Source organism: Chenopodium quinoa, unplaced genomic scaffold, assembly GCF_001683475.1.
Source record: "Chenopodium quinoa cultivar QQ74 unplaced genomic scaffold, ASM168347v1, whole genome shotgun sequence".
Taxonomy (NCBI): Eukaryota; Viridiplantae; Streptophyta; class Magnoliopsida; order Caryophyllales; family Amaranthaceae; genus Chenopodium; species Chenopodium quinoa.
The window spans coordinates 42,501-65,408 of NW_018743765.1; the positions used below are offsets into that span (position 1 = coordinate 42,501).

The window sequence follows — 22,908 nt, forward strand, 5'->3', positions numbered from 1 at the left end:
ATATATCTTATATTGCAAAAAAATGTTTGTTAATATATTTGCATATAAATAAAAAAGTAAACAAAACGTTTTGAAAAGTAAATGAAATATCTATTAAAGTAAAAGGATTATATATTAAAGTAAAAGGATTATCTATTAAAGTAATGCATAAAAATGAGAATAATATTTATGTTGTGTATCTATGACGGGGTTAGGGTTTGTTGTGGTGGCGGTGGTTTTGGGCATGATGTTGGTGATGATGGATATGGTGTTTGTTATGGTGTTACAATTCGTCCACCATTGATGATAGGAAAGGTTGAAGAAGATAAGGAATGTTGAAGGAGGAGGGAGCGGTTAAGTCAACCACAAAAAAAGAATAAATTTTATAAAGTTGCTATTATTTACCATTTTCAGAAACTAGGGCAAGCTCATATATAACTAAGGACAAATATTAAATTCTATTTCATGAAAATTAAAAGTAAGAGAAATACCTATTACATGAAAAGTAAAAGAAATATCTTTAAAAGTTAAAAACAAATCACAAACTATTGGGTGCGTCCGCCCGCACCCAACAATTTGTGCGGCTGGGTTAAACTAGCCCATTTTTGTTTTGTATTTTTTTTTTTTTTTTTTGAGAAAAGGCCCGTATAAGTTTGAACTCAACTGTCAGCCCATATTTATTTGCTTATATTCCGCCATTTTCAACTCCATTTTCTTATTCCAAAAAAACCGCCATTTTCAACTCCATTTCCTTTTCTTCTTCATTGCGGTTTATGATCTACTAATTTTATTTCTCTCTTTTCTTCTTCACTTCTGTAATTTCTACATTTGTTTTTTTTATTATTTTTCTTCATTTTCGTCTACATATTTCTTCTTTTATGAAATTTCTCAATTTAATATTTTCGTAAATCGAAAAAAATGAGGTCAAAGAATGCTAATCGTCCGCCATTGAATGATACGGAAGAACATCCTAATGATTCACTCCTTTCAAACATTAGGTATTCAGTTTTTCCTGAATTCTTAATTTCTTACTTTGAATTGTTTTGATTTAGGTTTTTCGTCACTTTTTTTTTATTATTATTATTATGATTCCACTTATGCTTTGTTTGTGTTTAATTAATTTAATTTTCGATTTACGATATTGAAATTTAATGTATCTGTTTTTATTTTTAGCATTTGCTTTTGTTTCTTATAATTTGTTTATACTGTATTTTGTATCGAAAGTTTCAAATAGATCTTTGTTCAAATTTTTATGTATTATATGTTGTTTTTTTTTTTCATTTATTTTTACTTACAGAAAATCTAAAGCGGGAAAAGGTACTTTAAAAAGAAAAAGTCAAACAAAATCTAGGTATGATCTTTTAGATTATCTAATTTTTGTTTTGCCTGATATTTTGATTCTTTTACTTGTCATCTTTTGTTGTGTGAAATTTTTTTTTAATTGCTTGATATATTTTTGTTGTTGGCTTATATTTTTCTTATATTGTGTGATAAGATTTTTTTGTTGGCTTGTATATGATGATATTGATGGATGATATGTGTATTGTGTTGCCTTGTATAATAACATTGATGGCTTGTATGATGATATTGATGGCCGCTATATTTATTTTGTTTCCTTGTATAATCATTATGATTATTTAAATTTAAAAGGGTAATTTTTTTATATGTTGGCTGATATGTTCTTTTAGTTTGCTTATATGATTTATTTGTCTGGCTGATACGTATTTGATAATAAATCTCAAATGCTATAAGCTAAAATGTTATCTTTGCGGGCTTATATGGATTTTATGTTGGCTGATTTGTCATCTTAGTTAGCTTATATGATTTATTTGGCTAGCTTATACGTTTTTATATATATTATTTGTTGTCAGAATAGTTTTTTATTTTGCTTATATGGTGTTTTTATTTGTTGATATACTCTATTTGTTGGCTTACATCTTTTTTAAGTTGGTTGAAATCTCAAATGCTATAAGCTGAAATGTTATCTTTGCTGGCTTATATGGATTTTATGTTGGCTGGTTTGTTATCTTAGTTAGCTTATATGATTTATTTGGCTGGCTTATACGTTTTTATATATATATTATTTGTTGTTTGAATAGTTTTTTATTTGGCTTATATGGTCTTTTTTATTTGCTTATATGTTCCATTTGTTGACTTACATGTTTTTCAAGTTGGCTGAAATCATAACTTGTTAAGCTAAAATGTTATCTTTTTTATATGGAATTTTAGTTGTCTGATATGTTATCTTTTTTGCTGATATGTTTTATTAGTTTGGCTGATACGTTTTAAATATATATTTTTTGTTGGAGACAAGAGTTTAAAGAGGAGAAAAGAATTACAAGAAAAAAGGGTTGAAAGGGTTGAAAAAATGAATGCTGATCTTGCTTATTCGCCACTAGTTGAAGTATCTACTGACACAAGTAGTTTTTTTGTGTCTAGAGCATTGCAGTATAGAAAGCAAGACTACAAATCTCTAACCCAATTAGAAAAGCAACAAGCTGATTTTCTTTTCTTTGATACTTATCAAGAGGATAAAGTTTTGGAGATTGATCCATCTCAACAAGGAATTGCCAAAAATAAGGAGTTGGAAGTAGAGGCAAGTTTTGACACAATGGCAGAATTTGGTGTCACGGAATCTGAAATTTGGATAACGAAAGGTGATACATTAAGCATGGCCCCGAGTAATGGTTTGAAAATAATGTTATTGATAATTGTGTATATTTGTTCAATTTGAAAGAATCTGAGCTTGAAAAAGAATTTGGTGATGTCAAGAAATTACCTGATGGAAAAAAGCGGATTCAGAGATTTTGGTTCACTACATATATATGGGTGAGTATATTTATATACATATTTTTTTATAAATAAATTTTTTCTTCTATATTTGAATATATATACATTTAATCATTTAATCCCTTTTTTGGTTTCAGAAAGATGTTGTTAAGCAGCATGAAAGAATACAAAACAAAGAAGCATATCATAAAACGAAAAAAGTAGTTGAAGAGATATTTGATGGTATGTATAAGACTGATCATGCAGCTTACCTGGATGCAAAAGTAAATTGGGAACAAGAAGAGAAGACATGGAAGATAGAAGATTGTTCTTCTAAGGAGGTTAAGGAAGGCATAAAAGGATGGTGCATGAAGTTTCCAGATATAAACTTCAGGAACCTTGATCTGGTAAATTCTATATTATTTATTGTTTTCTCTACTTTGTTTGCTTATATGTTTTTTGTGTTCGCTTATTTTTTAAATTTTTTATCTTATATGTTTCTTTAACTGGCTTACATGTTTTTAATTTTATCTAATATAATTCAACATATGGGTGATATAATTAAAACATTGGCTGATATAATTTAGCTGATGGCTTATGTATATCTTTTATTATCTTATAAGATATTTTCGTTGGCTTATATCATTATTGTGTTTACATTTGATAAGTATTTTTGTTTTATGAGATCATCATAATTTTGGCTTATATGATCTGTGTTACCTAATATCTCTTGGCTTATATAAGTATTTTATTGGGTCATATGTATTTATTTTTGTCGCCTGATATTTCTATTCTTATAATTTTTTTTGGCTTATATCAATATTTTATATGGCTTATATGTATTTTTTCTTGGCTTATACCATTAATTTGTTAACTTATATGTTCTTTGTCTGGTTCAATTATTTTGTTTTACGTGTTTCCTTTGCTATCTTATTTATCAGTTGCTACATTATAATTCTTGGCTTATATTATATAAATTATATATTTATATCATCTATTTCTTGGATCATAAGACCTATTAGTGGAATGATATCATCTAATGCCATGTCATATCATCAATTGGTTATATGATATTATATATTATGTGTATGTTATCATTCAATTGATGAATGATATCATTATCTTGTTGGTTGTTATCCTTCATTTAATGGATGATATTGTAAAATTTTTTTGTCTTTTTTTATTATTATTTTTTTATTATTTTCCTTTTGTGCAGATGTTTTCCCTGTTCATGAGAATAATCATTATGCAATTGCAAGATGCAATCGAAGTGATAACATTATTAAATTTAATAATAGAGAAGATTTGTTGGTAAGTAATTTATATATTTTAATTTTAAATATTGTTTTTAATTTATAATAATAAATTTGACATGAATTTATTATTGTTATTATTTTTTTTAGGCTGATGCTGTCCAAAATCTTATATAGATTTTCAAAAATATAAAATTCTTTAGTGGTACTACTTGGGGTGACACTGTATATCGCAATTTTAAATGGAAATCAACTACTAAAGGTGAAGATTGCGGTCTATAAGCAGTCAAGGTTATGGAGTTATATACTGGTGGTTTTGATGAAAAACTCTCTGAACTGTGTTTGGTAATATTTTTGACTAAATTTATTTCGGCTATTTCACCAAATGCCACTGAGTAATTTCGAAATTCACCAAATGCCATCGAACTTTTCCAAATTCACCAAATGCCACCGAGTTTTAACAAAATTCACCAAATTCCATTAATGACTGACAACCGTTAGTGGACCCCATCACTTGCCACGTGTCACTTTCTAATTGGTCCATTTTTAAAAAAAAAAATTAATTAAACAAAAATTATAAAAAAAAAGTTGAAAAAATTTTAAAAAAATGGAAAATAGTAAAATACTTGAAAAAATTAATAAAATAAAAAAAAAAAAAAAATTCTGCTACCACCACCAGCCTGCCACCGGCCAGCCCACGAAGCCGCCGCACTCCAGCCAACGCAGCAGCAGGCAGCAACCAAGAACAATCGCAGCAGCAGGTGGCTGAATTTCCAGACAACGCAGCAGCCAACGATCGCAGGAAAAATGCGAGCCAACGCAGCCAGCCGAAACGTCAGTGGGTTCCAACGCAGCAGCCAGGAACAACTTCCAGCCACCAAACGCAACCACGCCACGGTGCCGCGACGAACAAGAACGATGCGACCCAAAATTCGAACAATTTCGAATAAAATCACGATTTTCTTGCGGTTTGATGTTCGATTTTAATCCCAAAACAAGATTTTGGTATCAATTATCAATCTTATTGAATTAATTTGATGATTTTCATTCAAAATCAAATTGGGGAAAAAGTTAGGGTTTTTTTAATTTTGAATCAAACTCTTTGATTATAAAACGAAAATAACAATTATTTACATGATTTTGCAATTGAAATCAAAAGAAAACAAAGCCCTCAATCAATTTCGACACAACTTGTCGAATTGAAGATCAAACTTTCGTTGTTCTTCCCCTTGTATGAACGAAAATATTCCCCTTTCGTTGTTCTGGTCGGATTTTGCTCCGACAAGTGGTGGCTGGCTAGGGTTTCGTGGGTGGGCAGGCGCGCCGGCCGCCGGCGACCCTTCCCCTAGCCTTATCCCGTCGCAACCACGGAGGAGGTGGTGGCTGCCACCTCTTATTTTTTTTTTTTTTTTTTGTAATTTTTTTTTATTTTAATTTTTTTTTTACTATTTTTAAAAGTTTTTAATTTTTATTTTTGTTATTTTTTTAATTTTATTAAAAATATATATATTTTTTTAAAACGGACCAATCAGAAGGTGACACGTGGCAAGTGGTGGGGTATAACTAACGGACATTGACGGTCAACTAACGGAAATGGCATTTGGTGAATTTTGTTAAAACTCGGTGGCATTTGGTGAATTCGAAAAAGTTCGATGGCATTTGGTGAATTTCGAAATTACTCAGTGGCATTTGGTGAAATAGCCGTTATTTTTAATTTAAAATGTAGATGAAATGTATTTTTTTGGAATAATTAAAGTTATTTATTTTAAATTTATATTTATTGTTACCTTTGTTAAATTAAAGTATATATATAATAATAATAGTATGTTACATTTGATATTAATTAAAGTAAATAAGTAATCTAAAACGACATTATTCACATTAATAATGTCGTTGGACTAGGTGATATAAACCGTTGTATAAACCTAAGCCGTTTGATTAGATCTACATTTATTAACGTTAATTGTATTTATTTTAAATTTATATTTATTGTTACCTTTGTTAAATTAAAGTATATATATAATAATACTAGTATGTTACATTTGATATTAATTAAAATAAATAAGTAATCTAAAACGGCATTAATAATGTCGTTGGACTAGGTGATATAAACCGTTGTATAAACCTAAGCCCTTTAATTAGATCTACATTTATTAACATTAATTGTATTTAGGTTGTAAATAATTCAATTTGAATTAAGCAGTTTGTAATCGGATCAGTTTAAACAGGTTGCGATTCGAAAACAGTTCGATTTTAACGGTTTAACGGCTTATGGCAGTTCGGTTTAGACGATTAGCGGATTGTAACGGTTCGGTTTAAACGATTTTTCCTGCGGTTTAAACGGTTTCGGTTCATAAACGGGTCGGTTTAAACGGTTAGCGGGTTACAAATGGTTCGGTTTAAAAGGTTTTTTCTACGGTTTAAACGGTTTCGGTTTATAAACGGTTCGGGTCAATAACGGGTTTATAAAGCATTCGGTTCGGTTTCCTTTCGGTTTGGTTTTGACCAGTTTGGTTTGTTATCGGTTTACGGTCCGTAACGGGTTGACATTAAGCGGTTCGATTCGGTTTCGGTTTGAATTGTACGGTTCAGTTCGGTTTTCGGTTTAAATTTATCGGTTTATAAACGGTTCGGTCCGTGATGGTTCGGTTCGGTAACGGGCAGTTTCACGGTTCGGTTTGAAAAGTCCCACCCCTATTCACATTACATTGAGTAATCAATCTGACTCGTAACAAAGTAAAATTCCCGTTCAGACTTTAAAATTTATCAAGTAATCCAACTCTAAACCCAAAAACTTTGTTTGTAACCCTTAATTTCGCTTCAAATCTTTTTGTTTTTCAAATTAGAGTTTGATTTTCCTTTATAACATTACTGTTAAAATAAAAGAAACAGCAGTAATAGTTAACTATTTATTCAGTATATAGAGAAGTGATTAAGTGTATAACTAAATCTGTATTTTCAACTCTGAAAGGAGCAGGAGGTTTGCTTAAAACACATACTTTCCTCCAACCACTTGAAGGAGAAGAAAAGTCTGGTACTAAGGAAGATAACTTGGTAGATATAAATGTTAAGCCTCCATCTGCAGCTCCTCCTACTTCAGTAGTTGAACATGTATTGCCTGGTGGGATTGGAACATACAGTATAAGTCACATTTCCTATTTTAATCCAAGGGTGCCTAAGCCAGAGGAGAATATCTCTTAGTGGCTCCAGCAACCAGCAATGATAAAAACGACGACAATTCAAATTGTAGCTCATATACGGGAAGTGGTTTCACATTGTGGGATGAATCAACCGTGAAAAAGGGAAATAAAGAGAAAGAGAATTTGGGGGATGAAAACATAGTAAAAGGTAAATGTCTATTTCATTCTTCCAACTAAGATTAAACATTGCATAGCAGATTGATACGATATAAGTAATTTACTATCTAGACATTAGTCCAATAATAATTATTGTGTTCATGTTTTAGTTTGGCATACAAGACAACTTAGAGGACCCATATGAAGTAGAAAGGTAATATACTATACAGACCTCCGCAAGCATGATGCTTGTTGTCATAGTGATGCTTTCAAAGCTTTATATGGGGATTGGAGGTTACGCTCACATCAATGTACCACTCCATCACATATTAAACCTCTTATGTATATATTAGGAAATAAAAGGCTATCTAGTAAACTTAGCTCACCAGTGAACTAGAGAGAGGAAGGGCAGTAAATCTCACGTAAGTGTAACTACCAAATTGTCCCCTCTATCACAGTTTGCTGGAGAACTATCTCTCTAAATAGTCTTACTCGTATTTTAGGGTGTCACAATATAATTGTATTTTGAAGTCACTTCCTACTTTAATTTCTTCATATACCAATCTCCATGTCATTTAAACGGAAAAATATGAAACTGAGGGAGGATTTAATGTTGGTACAGTCGCAATTGAGTTGAATACAGTTTGCTTGCACAAGCGCTTTTTCATCATGGAATTTTGGACACACTAATATGTACAATAGGACTTTGGTTTGGACAGGAGGGTATGGGTGGCAAGGTTGGTTTAGTCAATGTAAATGCAGAGAAGCAGCTAATATGAAAGGGGTACAAAAATAGGCTCGTATAAAATACATAGAATTGAATACTTGCAAGTGTTGTAACTCTCAGATTTTCTCTTGGGATGAAGTATTGATATAAGTTTTGGGTGAAGTGATTGTTCTGGGTCAGAGACTCAGAGTACTACTACAGTAGTGCTCCACATATATAGTCTACTTTCCTATAACTGTAGGCTTTCTTTAGATAACTTACCTTCTTGTTCTAAGGCTAATTAGATCAAGGTTTATCAGGAATTTGATACTTGATTTTCGATAAAAACTTTTGCTGCATTCCAATTTTTGATAATAGGGAAGTTGTGAAGTTCGTCTCTGCAACTATTGCATTTTTATAAACTTAACTAGATTGTGAGAAATCCCTTGATTATTTTGATGGACAGAGTCAACAATAAAAATGGGGCAATGGCCTTTGGATCGGCCTTCACAGTCTTCTTCCAACCATCGCAGCAGTGTCAGTCCTCTCTCGTCTTCTCAGTCAGTGACTTACCCTATTATATTTCTGTCATCCTCACCCAGCAACTATGTCCAACTGATAGGAAATTGGAAATTTTATAGGGCAATTATTCAGAAGAGTCAAAGTTTTATGGAGATGATCAAATCAGCAAAGGGTCCTCATTCAGTGGAGGAAGAGGTTGAAGAGGATTTGAGCCTAAAAAAGGAAAGCAGCTCTTCTCTAAATGGTTAGTATTCTGCTCATTGTAATAGGAGTTGGCTTGTATTTGGCATCATGAATGTCTTTATCTCTCTCTGTCGCTTTTTTAATTGAAACAGAAATGCAGTTGTAGATGAAATTTGTCTTTGAAATTATGTTCTCTTGATAATACAACCCTTTTCTAATTAACTTCGTGGGATATAATTAAATCTCATTCAATCAAGATATAAGAGGCTCTAAGAATTTGGTGTCCCAAGAGTTACTGTCTTATTGATACCTATTTTTTTCCTTTGCAGATTTCACATGTTGAGAGAACTCATTCCTCACAGTGACCAGAAGAGAGATAAGGCATCATTTCTGTTAGAGGTATGAGCACAAAGACCTTCTCTTATCTGACATAGTGCTGTCTAGAATACCCTCTGATATCTGTATTTATGCAGGTCATTGAATACATTCATTATCTACAAGAAAAGGTAAATAGATACGAAGGGGCATACCCTGGATGGAATAGTGAACCACCCAAGTTGAATCCATTGGTAAGTTCTTCTGTGTTTTTATACAGATTATGCTCTGAAAGGATTTTTACAGGTTATGCTAGCAATATGTATACTCTGAAAGGACTTCTTTCTTGCTTCTTTACACGGTTCATTCAGATTGATTCATTGACATTTTCTAGAGTTAGAAGTAATGCCTGTTAAGGTACGTAGCATTAGTTGTTTATAGTGATAATTGATATAATCAATGTATAGCTGTTACTTAGCAACTAGACCAACTTTTAGGATAAAAAGCCAAAAGCCATCCCCAAAAGGTTACTCAAACTAACTTTTGCATTTTGGCTGAAAGGCCAAAAGATTAACAAATTTTTTGATTGTTTGACCACATGAAAAAGTCATTAATCATTAGGCACCGAGAAAGTTGGTAAAAAATTCATTTACCAAACAAGGCCTTAGTACTCATTTTATTATTTTTATTTGTGTGTTTTGAAGTATTATAGAGACTTTTTAAGTAAACCATTGTTCATTGTTCATTTTCCATATGTTTGATGCAGAGAAATAGCCATGGGGCAACTGAGAGTTTTGTTGATCAGTCTCAAGCAGTGAATGCTAGTCCTGTGTTGATGTTTGGTGCCAAAGTTGATGAGAAAGCTACTCCTGCTGTTTCATTGAATGTCCCGTGCAATCCCCAAACCCAAGCAGAATGTAGCATGATCAATGCTATCAATGTCAAGACAGTTGATCAGCAGCCTGGAAAAACTAATAAAGCAGGATCAATTTCTCCACCACTGCAGCATGATATCCACGCTCCTATCATTAATAGCTAGTTGTGCTGTTGCACCACCTCCTGTGAGGCTTCCAACTGAGGGAGGCAATGCTTCATTCCCTCAATTGCAGTTATGGCAAGGTAGAAATTTCGCATCTGAGCCATCTCTTGCCACCGATAAACTGAAAGATCAAGAGCTGGCTCGTGAAGGTGGCACAATAAATATCTCAAGCGTATACTCTCAGGGGTGAGTAATCATAAACTCTATTTGTAGATGTTCTGTGATTAGATTAGGGAATATTTCACGACACTTTGTATCAAAGATGATTGAAGATTATGCATAACCATTTTTGTACACTAAGTGAGAATTAAGGATTCTGTTCTTGAAACTGTAGAAGGTTTATGAGGGGGCAAGCATGGCTTCTTGTAAATAAATGAACAGTAATTGAGTTTTCTCTTAAGTCATGATAATGTTTAAGGTACCCAGTTTGCTGATTAGCAGATTAAGTTTATCCCTATTTTGGCAACTTTTTTGAGAGAATAAATGTTTTCAGGGATTGATTGTATGTATAAAATATTCATTCTCCTGTTTTTTTTTTTTTTTCTTTCTACTAACTTGAATTGATATTAATTTCGAACAGGTTGTTGAGTACGCTAACACGAGCTTGCCGAGTTCTGGGGTAGATTTGTCTCAAGCAAGCATATCAGTTCAAGTTGACATAGGAAAGCGAGCACATAATAGACAAGATTCCCAGGAGGCTGCTGGGAAGGTAAGCATAACTCAGGTACTGGGCGAGTAAGAGAAATTTTTTAACACAAATGTTTCTAATATTGTGATTAAATCTAAGCAAAATACCTATTTCTCTTTATTTAGGGTGTTGAAATTCCCAGTGGTAATCCATCTTTGCAACATGCTAGAGTTGACAGCACCAGTAACGAGTTTGATCATGCAGTGAAGAGGCTCAAGACAGGCTAGATGTTGGGAGGTTTGGTACATTCTTTTGCTATGTGATTAGATCATTTTTTGCGGAGCTGTCCTGGCCCTCTGGTAAAATCGCCCATCCCTTCTTCTTCGCCAGATCAACCAGTTGATAGCTTGAGCCAAATTTCACATGTTATTAATTTCTCTCTTCAGTTTGTTTTTGCTTCGTTTTTGAGTGAATAGGTAGTCCGTAGTCCTACTTAGAATATTCTTTCATCTTAATTTTTCTTAATCTTTTCAACTTATGTATTTATATATAGGCATTCATATTAGTATATGAGGAGCCGCCTTTTAATTATGAGCTTCCATATTGAGAAGCTTTTATTAATTTTATTTTTTTTAACTTCATTTTATAACTTGTATCTGCTATAGCAGATTAATTAGCAGCTTATATACTGATAAGCATACTCTTTTTTGTTTTCCTTGCTACATGTAATAACAAAATCAAGGTAACTGTTATTAACCAATTAAATTCTTGAGATCAAGTAATTCAACGAAGTTTGAAATTTGGAGGATTTTGGCATATTCTCTTCACTTAGTTAAAAATCTTGTTGCTTAATATCTTTAGAATCATACCATATTATATTAGTTGATTAGACCTCAACCCTCGTGATTTTTTTGGTCTTATATTTGCGAGCCAAACACTTAAGAGTTAGGAGTAGAGGGGAGGGTAAGGAAATCCATACCTCCAAGTACTCTCATTTGGTAGAATTTAAATCTCAAACCTTTAGAATATGAGGTAAGAACCTTATCAAGTAAGTCAATACTTTATTGGTTGTCATTAATCTTAAACGCTTTTAAACAACTTGTGAAGAAACTTGATCCAAACTTATTTGCTAAGGGTCGTTTGGTATCAAAAACACCTTTTCCGGCTTTTGTTATTTTGTTTTTAAAAGAGATATGATTAATAATGAAATCATAACTACATAGTATCTAGTTTACTTACAACAACAAAGTACAAACCACTTTTTCTGGTTTTGATTTTAAAAAATAAGAAACTGAAGAGAAAAAAAACAAAAAAAAAAAAATAATAATAAATAAATAAAATAAAAGATAAGTAACGACGATTCAAATTAATAAGTCAGCTTGGAGTAGAGGCCAAATCTTCAATTGTAATAACAAAACAATAAGAATCCTAGTAAGCAAACGTAGAAAATCCCCCTAGCACATACAGTAACCCTGAGCAATACTTCGTATATTTCTTTTATAATCTAATACTTCAAGTACAGGACAGTTACTAGCCAAACAGTTGCAAACTCACATAAGAATACAGCTGGGTAAAATTTCCTTGCAAACGAAATATATTGTATAATTACTGTAAATAATTTGATTGTATGAATAAACAGATTATATAGATTAAGAAACTAAATTCAGCATTCAGCAACCAGCTTTAGAAACATGAATTCACTTTTAAAATGCCAAAAAAGTACCTAATCCTTCAAAACATCATACTAATAGAATAAGTTAGAATTTCAGAACTGCATCAGTGCACAAAAGCTAGATCAGGATAAGTTAGCTAGTTAAAAGCTATTACAAAAGAGTTACTGGAAGTCGATAGATTAGAAAAGATGATAATATAAAGAGGGGAGTACTCTCCAGTCTCCATTACAGTCCGTAATAATTAGTAACCAGAAAACGCTGCAGAGGAAAAGAGTAGGAACTTCAAGCAGAACAATCAGCCAGCCACGCCAAGGTGCAAAATAAAACAACCATCCTAAACCCAAGCTGCAAGAATCTGCCAGAATTGAAGAAAACGAAAAAGAACAGAAAGTTAAGCATAGGAGGGAATTGCCAAATTTTTAAAAACATTGTTAACGAGTGTATCTTTTAAAAGATTCCCTTAAAACCTCATAATTCCAGATGCAGCAAATTTTCAAGCAAAAAACATAGTACATGATAACACTGTCAAAACTACTCTCAAACAAGCGAGACTTGTGCGTGTGAATGGTTGGGAAGGTACATTTTTAAAGGATATACATAGTATAATCAATTTTAAAAAAATCCATGATAACACTCTCAAAACCAATTTCAAACAAGTGAGACTTGTGCATACAAATGGTTGGGACACCTGAGAAGAGCTAACACCATCCCTCCTAACAATCTAGCATCACATAAAACTAGGAGCCAATGAAACCAACAAGCTCTCTTAGTAGAACCTTTAATACAAATCCTATTTGAAAGCTCACTTTGCCGATTGAAATCTGGTAGTAGAACCCTTAATCCAAGTTCTAACCATTATTATGTTGGTTGTGACTATTATTGAACAATTTAAGAAGAAGCCTTTTATTAGCAGCTGGTTACCAAAATCCAATTACACACACAACAAAAGATCCATTAATTAAAACCGGTAGCTATAAACTATCAGAACAACCGGGGATTAGCAAGTTATCTGATTCTGATTTCATTGATTCTTCAAGCTATATACAGGTACACACAATTCAACATTATCAATCAAGTAGCAACCAGCAAAGTTTCTGCACTAATTTAACTACAACATGCATTAGAATTTAGAATGATACATGTAGTGGCTATTTCTTTTTCGATTCAAAATAACATACTGTACAAAAACCACCAGGTAACAAATCGATATTGATTTATCGGACGAATCAGAATTCACCACCAGTGATCTCGATCAACAAAACATCTAAGCTTCAAGTGAAAGGTCATTAGGAAACCGTGATTTATACAAGAATGACATACAAACTATATAGCTCTGTTTTAAGCAATGAATGATTTCAGAATGTATAAAGCTCTTCTATATGTCAGTTCAAGGAAGAACTTGGAAGGTCACATACATTTTAATTAAGAAGATATGGTTGAAAACTCTTAAATGCAAGATACAAGTTGTAACAAAAACACCAACAATCTATAGAGATTCAAACTTGTAAAAGAGACAATGTCCAACAAAATTACTAATAATGCACAAACAAGTGTAAGATGAAACAACAATAAAGCATTTATCAATATCAAAACTTAGGTATCAATATATGAAAGGTAAAGATAGTAGTAATATTTAAAATAATTAATAATAAAACAAAGATACCTCAAAGTAGCAAAGCAGGCCCATTGAAAAAGTGGCCAAGGTGGGGAACTCTAAGGAAAAACTTTCTTTCCACAAAGACATCCAAGAAGGTGGAGTATGCAGGATGATCATGGATATCAGTCAATTCTCCAGAAATCATCTTATAGATAAGTTGTTGAGAAGACGGGGATATCTTAGCAGAGAAAAACGATACAAGTAGTACATAACAAACTGGAAAGTCATTGTGTGAGACACTGGAACAAGCATTGTGTGAGACAATGGAACAAGCACACATTCTAATGACATTTTCTTGTACCGACTTCAAAGGAATAAGCACATTCCTAAGCATGGGTGGATAAGGATAAGGAAGAATGTCTTTAAAAATAACATGATACAAAGATTGCCTTGCATAAATGGTTCCATCGGGGGTGGCTAGGTACGCACAGGGCTCAATTAGAAGACTAATGCCAACATACAGTTGTCTACCATGCTCGTCGAGTCCGAAGCAGGGCAGACCCAAGGGTATAGTCATAGGGAGAATATTGATTAAATGAGAGGTCATGTTGTCTGAACAATACCATTCTTCTTTGATTGTATCAAAACAAAAACATTCTTTAGATGTTTCAATTGCAAAACAATGACCAAATACAGCATGTGCATAAATGACAATACCCAAACCAGCAGCGAAGAAAGGAGGAACTGGAAGGGTTCTCCATTCACCGATTTTTGAATCAAAAACCTCAAAAGGAATTTCAGATTGTGCATAAAAACCTCTGTGTACAAAGCGAGAGTGAAGGACGTATAGATTACCTCCAATCTCTTCAACAATAGGACACGCTTTACCGGATTTCATCCTCGGAATAGTAGCATCAGCTAATTCAATTCTGATATCCTTAATATCACCATTAGGACCACTAACTTCTGGAATTAGCTTATACACCTCTCTCGAGGCATGCGTAGAACAATATGGTGCCGAAGGATCCTGTAATTCCCCACCAATTAGAAGTAAATTTGAATCAGAAGTCGTTGAACATGGAAGCAAAACCCTAGAAGAAGGAGAAGAGGCAGTCTTGAAATTAAATCTGGTTGAAGCCATACCTAAAGGCAGGACATTGGAGGTGGCGTGAATGTTAGTACTCCACGCCACCTCCACCAGTGGTGGGTCATACGATAATTCTGAGCACTTCCCACCGTATTTCTCCTCCGTTTTCTTCAAATCGATACAAAATAGATTGAACTCTGAACCCAGAAATAAAAACCTCTCTTCTTCTATTTCTCCCTCCACCGTCCTCCTCCTCTTATGGCTCTCCATCTCCGTCTCCATGGTTGTGTTTTTTTAACTTATATTAGATAAAAAGATTGAAATCGAGAGAGAGAAAAGACAGAATACCAGAAGAATTGGAGGAGGTCAAGGGTCGAAATTGAGAGAGGCGAAGTGAAGGAGGAGAAAGGCGGAGTTGAGAGATCGGGCGTCGGAAAGGCAAGGCTAAGGCAGAGGCGTCGAGCTTGGCGATTGATAAATTTACCCGACCCTAAAACATGGAGTTACACGTGTAGTAGTTTTTTAACTTATATTAGTTGAAAGATAAACAAGGGAAATCTTCTTTGATTGTAGCAATCAAGGATCCTGATCCATATGAAATTGTCAAAACTCTAATTAAGGTCTAAATATATTTTTTATTTATGATTTATTTTTCTTTATTTAATTTATATTTATATATATATATATCTTTCTTTTGGTGCAATTTTATTTAACTTTACAGGCTTAAGTACCGTGCTATGCACGGTCTTTACAGAATTTTTTTAAATAAATGTCAACCTCAGTTAGTATTACAATAATTCAGGAAAAAATGATTATTTTTTTAAATATCAATAATATAAATTGAATATTATACCTATACTATAACAAATACATCAAAGTTAGTGCCGAGCGATATCCTGTTCACCCTATTTAGTTGGCATAAATCTTAATGTTTTAGATAATAATATAATTGAAAAATTATTTTGTTTTTATTGAATACTCCATAGGGAGAATGTTTTTTTTAATTATGATTATAGTTAGGGTGCGCTTTATTCATCTGATTTTTACTTATATGAACTTATCTGATCTTATCTAATCTTATCTGAACTTATCTGAACTTATTTTAGTTATAAATTGAACTTGGGTACTGATTAGGGGATTTTTATCCACCAATCACTGTCTGACAAGTGGACCAACCAGGTTCCGCCACGTGTCCTTCACGTAGGCCAATAGGAGCCTGCCACGTATCGATCACAGATACGTCCTCTACGGACCAATCGAGGCACGCCACGTGTCCACCCATGCCAAATGGGAAAACCGGCCAACAAGGCCCAATCCTGTCTAGAGGCCCGGTCAGCCCTAGGTTTACCCTAAACCTAGAGAGTGGCACGCTTCTCAAGACTATAAATACTTAATTAATCCTCATTAAAGGGGATCAAGCAATTGAGAGAGCAATTGATCAAGCAACTAATCTCACCTGAAGAACGGAACAGAACAGAAACATTACGGAACACTAATAACCGGCTAATCTCGCTAACAACGCAGATTACCAACATTAAACACTCTCACCTAGAGAGATCTTATTACTTTAATTTCCGTATTAATTACTCCTTAATCAGGTACTAACTTGACCGTTGGAGGCGGAGCTCTCAGGAGTCTCCGTTATTTTGCAGGTACAGGCGTCCGGTTCCAGTCTCGGAATTGTAACTCTCCCGCAGGACATCAGAAAACCCCGAAACATTTGGCGCCGTCTGTGGGGAGAGTACTTCAGAGATGGCATCCAAGTCTGTACCGACTCCTGAAGAGAGGCGTCCCCTAAACGACCCTCAAGTTCAGTCGGACCATGACACCGAAAGTGAATTTGAAGTTGAAACTCATACAGCTCCAAACGGGACCCTAAGGGCCCGACGTACCCGTCATACCGAAAGGAGGGAACGGGAGCATCTTCAAACAGGAAGCGAGCCAGCAGGCGCACCGCCTGCTCGGCAACAGCCGACTGATGGGTCTGCTCCCATCACAAGGAACGAACTCATGACCTTCATGAGGGATTTCAAGGGAGAGATTCAAGAGTTGATCAACAGGAAGCCGTCTGCTTCAGTCAAGGAGCAGTCGGCCAAGAAACCTTCCACTTCACAGAAAAGGAAGCCAGTTCAAGGGCGAGAGGCGACTCCTCATCCTAAATCTAGGAAGCGTGAGCCACCTGCCCTTGATTTCACAAAATTCCGTTATCCTACAGGAAATAGGAAACCGGTTCGTCATATTCAAGCGGACGGGTCAAAGCAAACGTTCACAGATGCTCGGCTACTGCTAGAGCAGAAGAAGAGTGACCGATTGTCAGAGTCGGCTTCTACTTCAGACTTTCAAGACAGTTTGCGAAATGCCTCGATGAGGCATACTCAGTCGTACCATGAGAGTCAGTCAGGCGGCACCTCCCGTCAGTCCGGCTTTCATAGTGCCCAGGCGGTACCAAACTTACCGTTTGTGCCGCAACAACAGTATTTTATGCAGCCACCTCCATTTGGTGGACCTGCAGCAAAAAACGTCCAACCTATGGACTGGCAGCTACGGTTGCTTAGACTTGGTGAACAGCCGTCGGCCTTCTCCAAGGAAATTACTGAAGCCGCTCAGCCGGCCAAAGTAAAAAATGTACTAATAGGCGCCTATGACGGCACTACTAACCCAGAAGACCATCTGATGGCATTCACCAACCTGATGTACCTTCAAGGGTTGGATGATCCCACTTGGTGCAAGTGTTTCCCAGCGACTCTCAAGGGAATCGCACAGCAATGGTTCGGCAACCTGCCAACTGGTTGTGTAAACAGCTTCAGGACGATTGCTTACTTATTTGCCTCCAACTTCGCCATGAACATCCCTGCGAAGAAAACGACCCTTGATTTGGGAACAATTCAGCAGGGCGAGAAGGAGGGGCTTCGTTCTTACATCAGGCGGTTCAACCTGATGCGAATACAGATTCAAGGGTTACCGGATGAGGTAGCTTATACTGACTTTTTTAGAGGTCTCAAAGACGGGTCTACCTTCAAATTTGATTTGGTTCGAAAAAGGGTGGCGACTCTTCAAGAGGCCTTGATTGAAGCAGAAGCCTATATACAAGCGACTGATCTGTGTACGATAAAACAGTCGGACGGGAAAAGGTTCGACAAAAGAGAAGGACGACAGAAACAGTCGTCTAACAAAGATGAGAAAAGAAAAGAGGTCTGGGCGGCTGATTCCTCTAAACAGCCGGCCCAGAAAAAGAAAAAAGAATTCAAACCATACTCCCCAAAGTATGTGTTTAACAAGGATAACCAGTTTATCCTAAAAGAAATAAAGGGACGGATCTCAATTGAGAAGCCGGTCCCCATGAAGGGTTCTGCAAACAACCGGAACCAAGATAAAATCTGTGCTTATCATGATGACGTTGGTCATCACACCAATGATTGCATCAGTCTCATGCGGTACCTAGACCGCCTGGCTGAGCAAGGTGATCTTGACACTTATGTCAAGAAATCTACGGGGAACACTTCCTCAAAAAAAGCAGTCGGCCAAAAAGAATCAACAGGTCGACAGCTCCGATACAGATGATGCAGTCGTCTACACCATTGCAGGCGGCTTCTCAGGAGGCGGCCCCACTATTAGGGGAAACTATGATAATATAAGGCGGTTAGATGTAAATTCCGTTCACCAAGAACGGCCGTCCAAATATACATTTCCTGAGATTGTCATCACAGAAGAGGATCTAGGAGGGGTAAGGGGGCCACATGACGACCCTCTCGTTATTGAATGTAAAGTGGCCAACCAGAGAGTTGGCCGAATCCTCATAGATACCGGGAGCTCCTCAGATCTCATCAGCAGCAAATGTCTGTCAAAACTGAAATATCAGACGGACTGCATACATCCGGCCTCCCACCCTTTAATAGGGTTTGGAGGAGGAGTCGTTCACCCACTGGGACGAGTAGATTTGCCCATTCGCCTTGGCGAAAAAGGGGAAGGACGACACATGGTAGTCCGGTTCCTAGTAGTAGAGGAACTCTCGGCCTACAACATGATTCTGGGTCGACCAACCCTGAATAAATCCAAGGCTGTTATAATCCCGTCTCTTATGTTGCTCAAGTTTGAGAGGGATAATGGAACAGTCGGCTCCCTAAGGGGAGATCAGAGGATGGCCCGAGAGTGCTATCTCTCGGATGTCAAGCCCACTATTATGGCCACTGGGTCAAGTGGAGAAAAAACAGACCTTGACAATGTCAAGGAGAGTGCGCCTGTTCAAGAAACAGGCGACAAAAAGAGAAAGGCGTCCCAGACAGAGTCCGCAAGAAAAGCAAGAAAATAGCAATCATTGGCAGAGGAGCGGCCGGATGCGTTCCGCCCTCAGCCGTCTGGTGAGCATGCGGACCTGATATTAGACGACTCACGTCCTGACCGAACAGTCAAAGTTGGGACGACTGCTCTGAGAAACCTTGGTGACGACTTTCACAACTTATTGAAAGAATACAAGGACATCTTTGCATTTGAAGTCCATGAAATGCCAGGAATTAGTCCTGATCTGGCGGTACATAAACTCGCTGTGGATCCGAAAAAGAAGCCGGTACGGCAAAAGAAGCGGAACCATGGCGAAGAAAGAAGTCAGGCGGCAGCCGCCGAAGTTAAAAAATTACTTGATGCAGGGTTCATTCGGCAATGTTACTTCCCAGACTGGGTTGCAAATGTTATACTTGTTAAAAAGCCGAATGGCACCTGGCGAATGTGTGTAGACTACACAGACTTAAACAAGGCGTGCCCTAAAGACAGTTACCCTCTGCCTAAAATTGATAACCTGGTCGACTCAACAGCCGGTCATGCCTTGATGAGTTTTATGGACGCCCATTCTGGTTTCCATCAAATTCCCTTATGGAAGAAAGATCAGGAGAAGACGGCCTTCGTCACTGATCAGGGGTTATACTGTTACACGGTCATGCCGTTTGGTCTTAAGAATGCCCCGGCTACCTTCCAACGAATGATAAACACTGTGTTCTTTGATCAGATTGGGAGAAACGTCGAGGCATATATTGATGATATGATTGTCAAGACTAAACTTCAGAAAGATCATCTGACGGACCTCCGAGAAACTTTCGCCACACTCAGGCGGCACCATGTCATGCTCAATCCCAAGAAATGTGTATTTGGAGTTGAGTTATCAATCAGAGAGGAATAGAAGCGAACCCTGAGAAGGTGCAGGCGGTCATCGACATGCAGTCGCCTCGTACCATCCGAGAGGTTCAGAAGTTAACAGGTTGTCTGGCGGCCTTGGGAAGATTTCTAAGCCGATCAGGCGACAAATGCCTATACTTTTTCCAGGCAATTAAGAAAAAGGCAAGGTTTGAATGGGGGCCGGATGCTGAGGTCGCCTTCCAGAAATTAAAAGTTCACTTGCATTCCTTGCCGAGGCTGGTCAGCCCTTTGCCCAAAGAGGATCTCTACATGTACCTGGCCGTCTCTGATCATGCGTTAAGCGCTGTTCTCCTTGCTGAAAGGGACGGCTGTCAGCTCCCGGTCTACTTTGTCAGTCACGTACTGAAAAATGCCGAGTTGAGGTATCCCCTAGTGGAGAAATTTGGTCTTGCACTCTTCATGGCTGTTAAAAAATTGAAGCCCTACTTTTTGGCACATGCAGTCGTCGTGTATACAGACCAACCCATCAAGCGGCCGCTGACCATCATGGAGTCGTCAGGCCGAATGATCAAATGGGCCATAGAAATACAGAGCCTCGAAGTTACTTTCGAGCCTAGAAAAGCAGTGAAGGGGCAGTACAATGACTCTCAAGTTCCAGACCAAGTATGGAAGGTATATGTGGACGGAAGCTCTACTTCAAATGGTTGTGGAGCAGGCGTCGTATGTCAGTCTCCAGAGGGCGACAGGTTCGAGTATGCTCTACGCTTCAGTTTTCAGGCTTCAAACAATGAGGCAGAATATGAAGCTTTGCTAGCCGGGATCCGCATGTGCAAGGCGGCAGGGGCAAGAAAAATAGACGCCTGTTCTGATTCACAATTGATAGTGAGTCAGTACAATGGCGAATACGAAGCAACCCATCCGGCCATGATCAAGTATTTACAGGCGGTCCGACAAGCAGTCGGCTCCCTTGAGGATTTCCATCTGATCCAAGTGCCGAGATTAGAAAACAACCAGGCGGATGCACTGTCAAAATTAGCATCATCCGCCTCCTCCGATACTCCTCGAACTGTTTTTTGGGAAGTAATGGAGAAGAGAAGCATCGAGGAAAACCCTATTGGAATCCTAGACAGAAGCTCAACCTGGATGGATTCAATCAGGGCATATCTGACAAACGGTACATTATCGGATGATCCTCAACAGGCGGCAGCACTGAAGAAACGAGCCACCTGTTTTGAAATGATTAAGGGAGAACTTCACAAGAGGGGGTACCTTCAACCCTTCTTAAAGTGTGTTACTCCTGAAAAGGGACGAGAGATACTAGATGATCTTCACTCTGGTTACTGTGCTTCTCATATAGGTGGTAGGATGCTTGCTCAAAGGGCAAGGCGGCAGGGCTACTTTTGGCCTACTTTGGAAGCAGATGCAATGGAGATGGTGAAAAAATGTGACAAGTGCCAAAGGTTTGGCAAACTAATTCACCGTCCGGCTACTAACCTCACTACCATTCACAGCCCACTACCGTTTGCTAAGTGGGGCATGGACATCCTGGGTCCATATACGCCTGCTACAGGCGGCAGAAGGTACATACTTGTTGCCGTTGACTACTTCACTAAATGGGTAGAGGCGGAGGCTGTAAAGGGAATCAAGACGAAAGATGTAATTTCATTCATTTGGAAAAATGTCATCACTCGGTTCGGGGTTCCCATGTCTATGGTTTTTGATAATGGTCCCCAATTTGAGACGCCTGTTCTCAAAAGCTGGTTGGGAGACCAAGGAATTGCACACTACTTTGCATCTGTCGGCCGTCCACAAGCAAACGGCCAGGTAGAAGCCTTTAATAAAATCATCTCAGACGGTCTCAAGAAAAAGATTGAACGAGCAGGCGGCCTATGGGCGGATGAACTACCACATGTTCTCTGGGCCATTAGGACGACTGAAAAAGGGGCGACTGGAGAAACTCCATTCCTCCTAACTTATGGTGCGGAAGCTGTTCTTCCAATAGAACACTACGAGCCGACTCTTCGAGTAATGCTATATGACGAAGAGGAAAACTGGGAAGCCATGCGCCTGGCATTAGACTCACTTCCTGAAAAGAGGGGCAATGCTGTTTTGCGCCATGAGATCTATCGCCTGAGAATGACTAGATCATACAACAAAAAAGTACACAGGCGTCCACTCAAGGTAGGGGACTTTGTACTTAGAAAAATGGAAGCAGTTGGTAGGGCTAATGAGTCTGGCAAACTAACTCCCAACTGGGAAGGACCCTACCGAATCTATGAGGAAGTCAGGGACGGTACCTACCGTCTGGAAACACCAGACGGACAACCGTTGCCTCGAACTTGGAATGTAGATAATCTTAAAAAATATTTCTTCTGAATGATGCAAAGTAAAGAGCTACTTAATAAAGTTTGCACTTACTATTCAATTTTGTATTACGAGGGGCATGCCGTCTGTACCTTTACAGTCGGCTACTCTCCATTGAGTTTTTCACTCTATCTTCAGAGGGGCATGCCGTCTGTACCTTTACAGTTGGCTACTCTCCATTGAGTTTTTCACTCTATCTTCAGAGGGGCATGCCGTCTGTACCTTTACAGTCGGCTACTCTCCATTGAGTATTTTACTCACAAAGCTAAAAAGATTAGGGCCTGGCCGACCCTGTGCCTAACAGGAGGCTACCCTTCTTTTACTTAGCATCTATGTTCACCAAGAACTTACCAAGGCCACCGGCCGAATG

At 37.2% G+C, this 22,908-nt stretch overlaps 1 protein-coding gene and 1 pseudogene across 2 annotated transcripts; one reads left to right on the plus strand and one right to left on the minus strand.

Annotated features, from left to right (window-relative positions):
- The first annotated feature begins 2,347 nt into the window (after nucleotides 1-2,347).
- Nucleotides 2,348-11,258, plus strand: LOC110684730 (annotated as a pseudogene).
- Nucleotides 11,259-12,337: 1,079 nt separating this feature from the next.
- Nucleotides 12,338-15,720, minus strand: LOC110684731. Of its 2 annotated transcripts, XM_021861171.1 has the most exons (3): nucleotides 15,168-15,275; nucleotides 14,027-15,127; nucleotides 12,338-12,718 (listed from the first exon to the last, which is right to left on the minus strand). In XM_021861171.1, the coding sequence occupies exon 2, from the start codon at nucleotides 15,099-15,101 to the stop codon at nucleotides 14,028-14,030; it is 1,074 nt and encodes a 357-aa protein (XP_021716863.1). In that variant the 5' UTR covers nucleotides 15,102-15,127; nucleotides 15,168-15,275; the 3' UTR covers nucleotides 12,338-12,718; nucleotide 14,027. The 2 variants fall into 2 exon arrangements, with proteins under 2 accessions (XP_021716863.1, XP_021716862.1); XM_021861170.1 differs by having other exon boundaries at nucleotides 14,027-15,720.
- Between the last annotated feature and the right edge of the window lie 7,188 nt (nucleotides 15,721-22,908).

Coding starts and splice junctions, on each gene's coding strand:
- LOC110684731 (XM_021861170.1), bottom strand. CDS start 15,329: ATGGAGACGGAGATGGAGAGCCATAAGAGGAGGAGGACGGTGGAGGGA.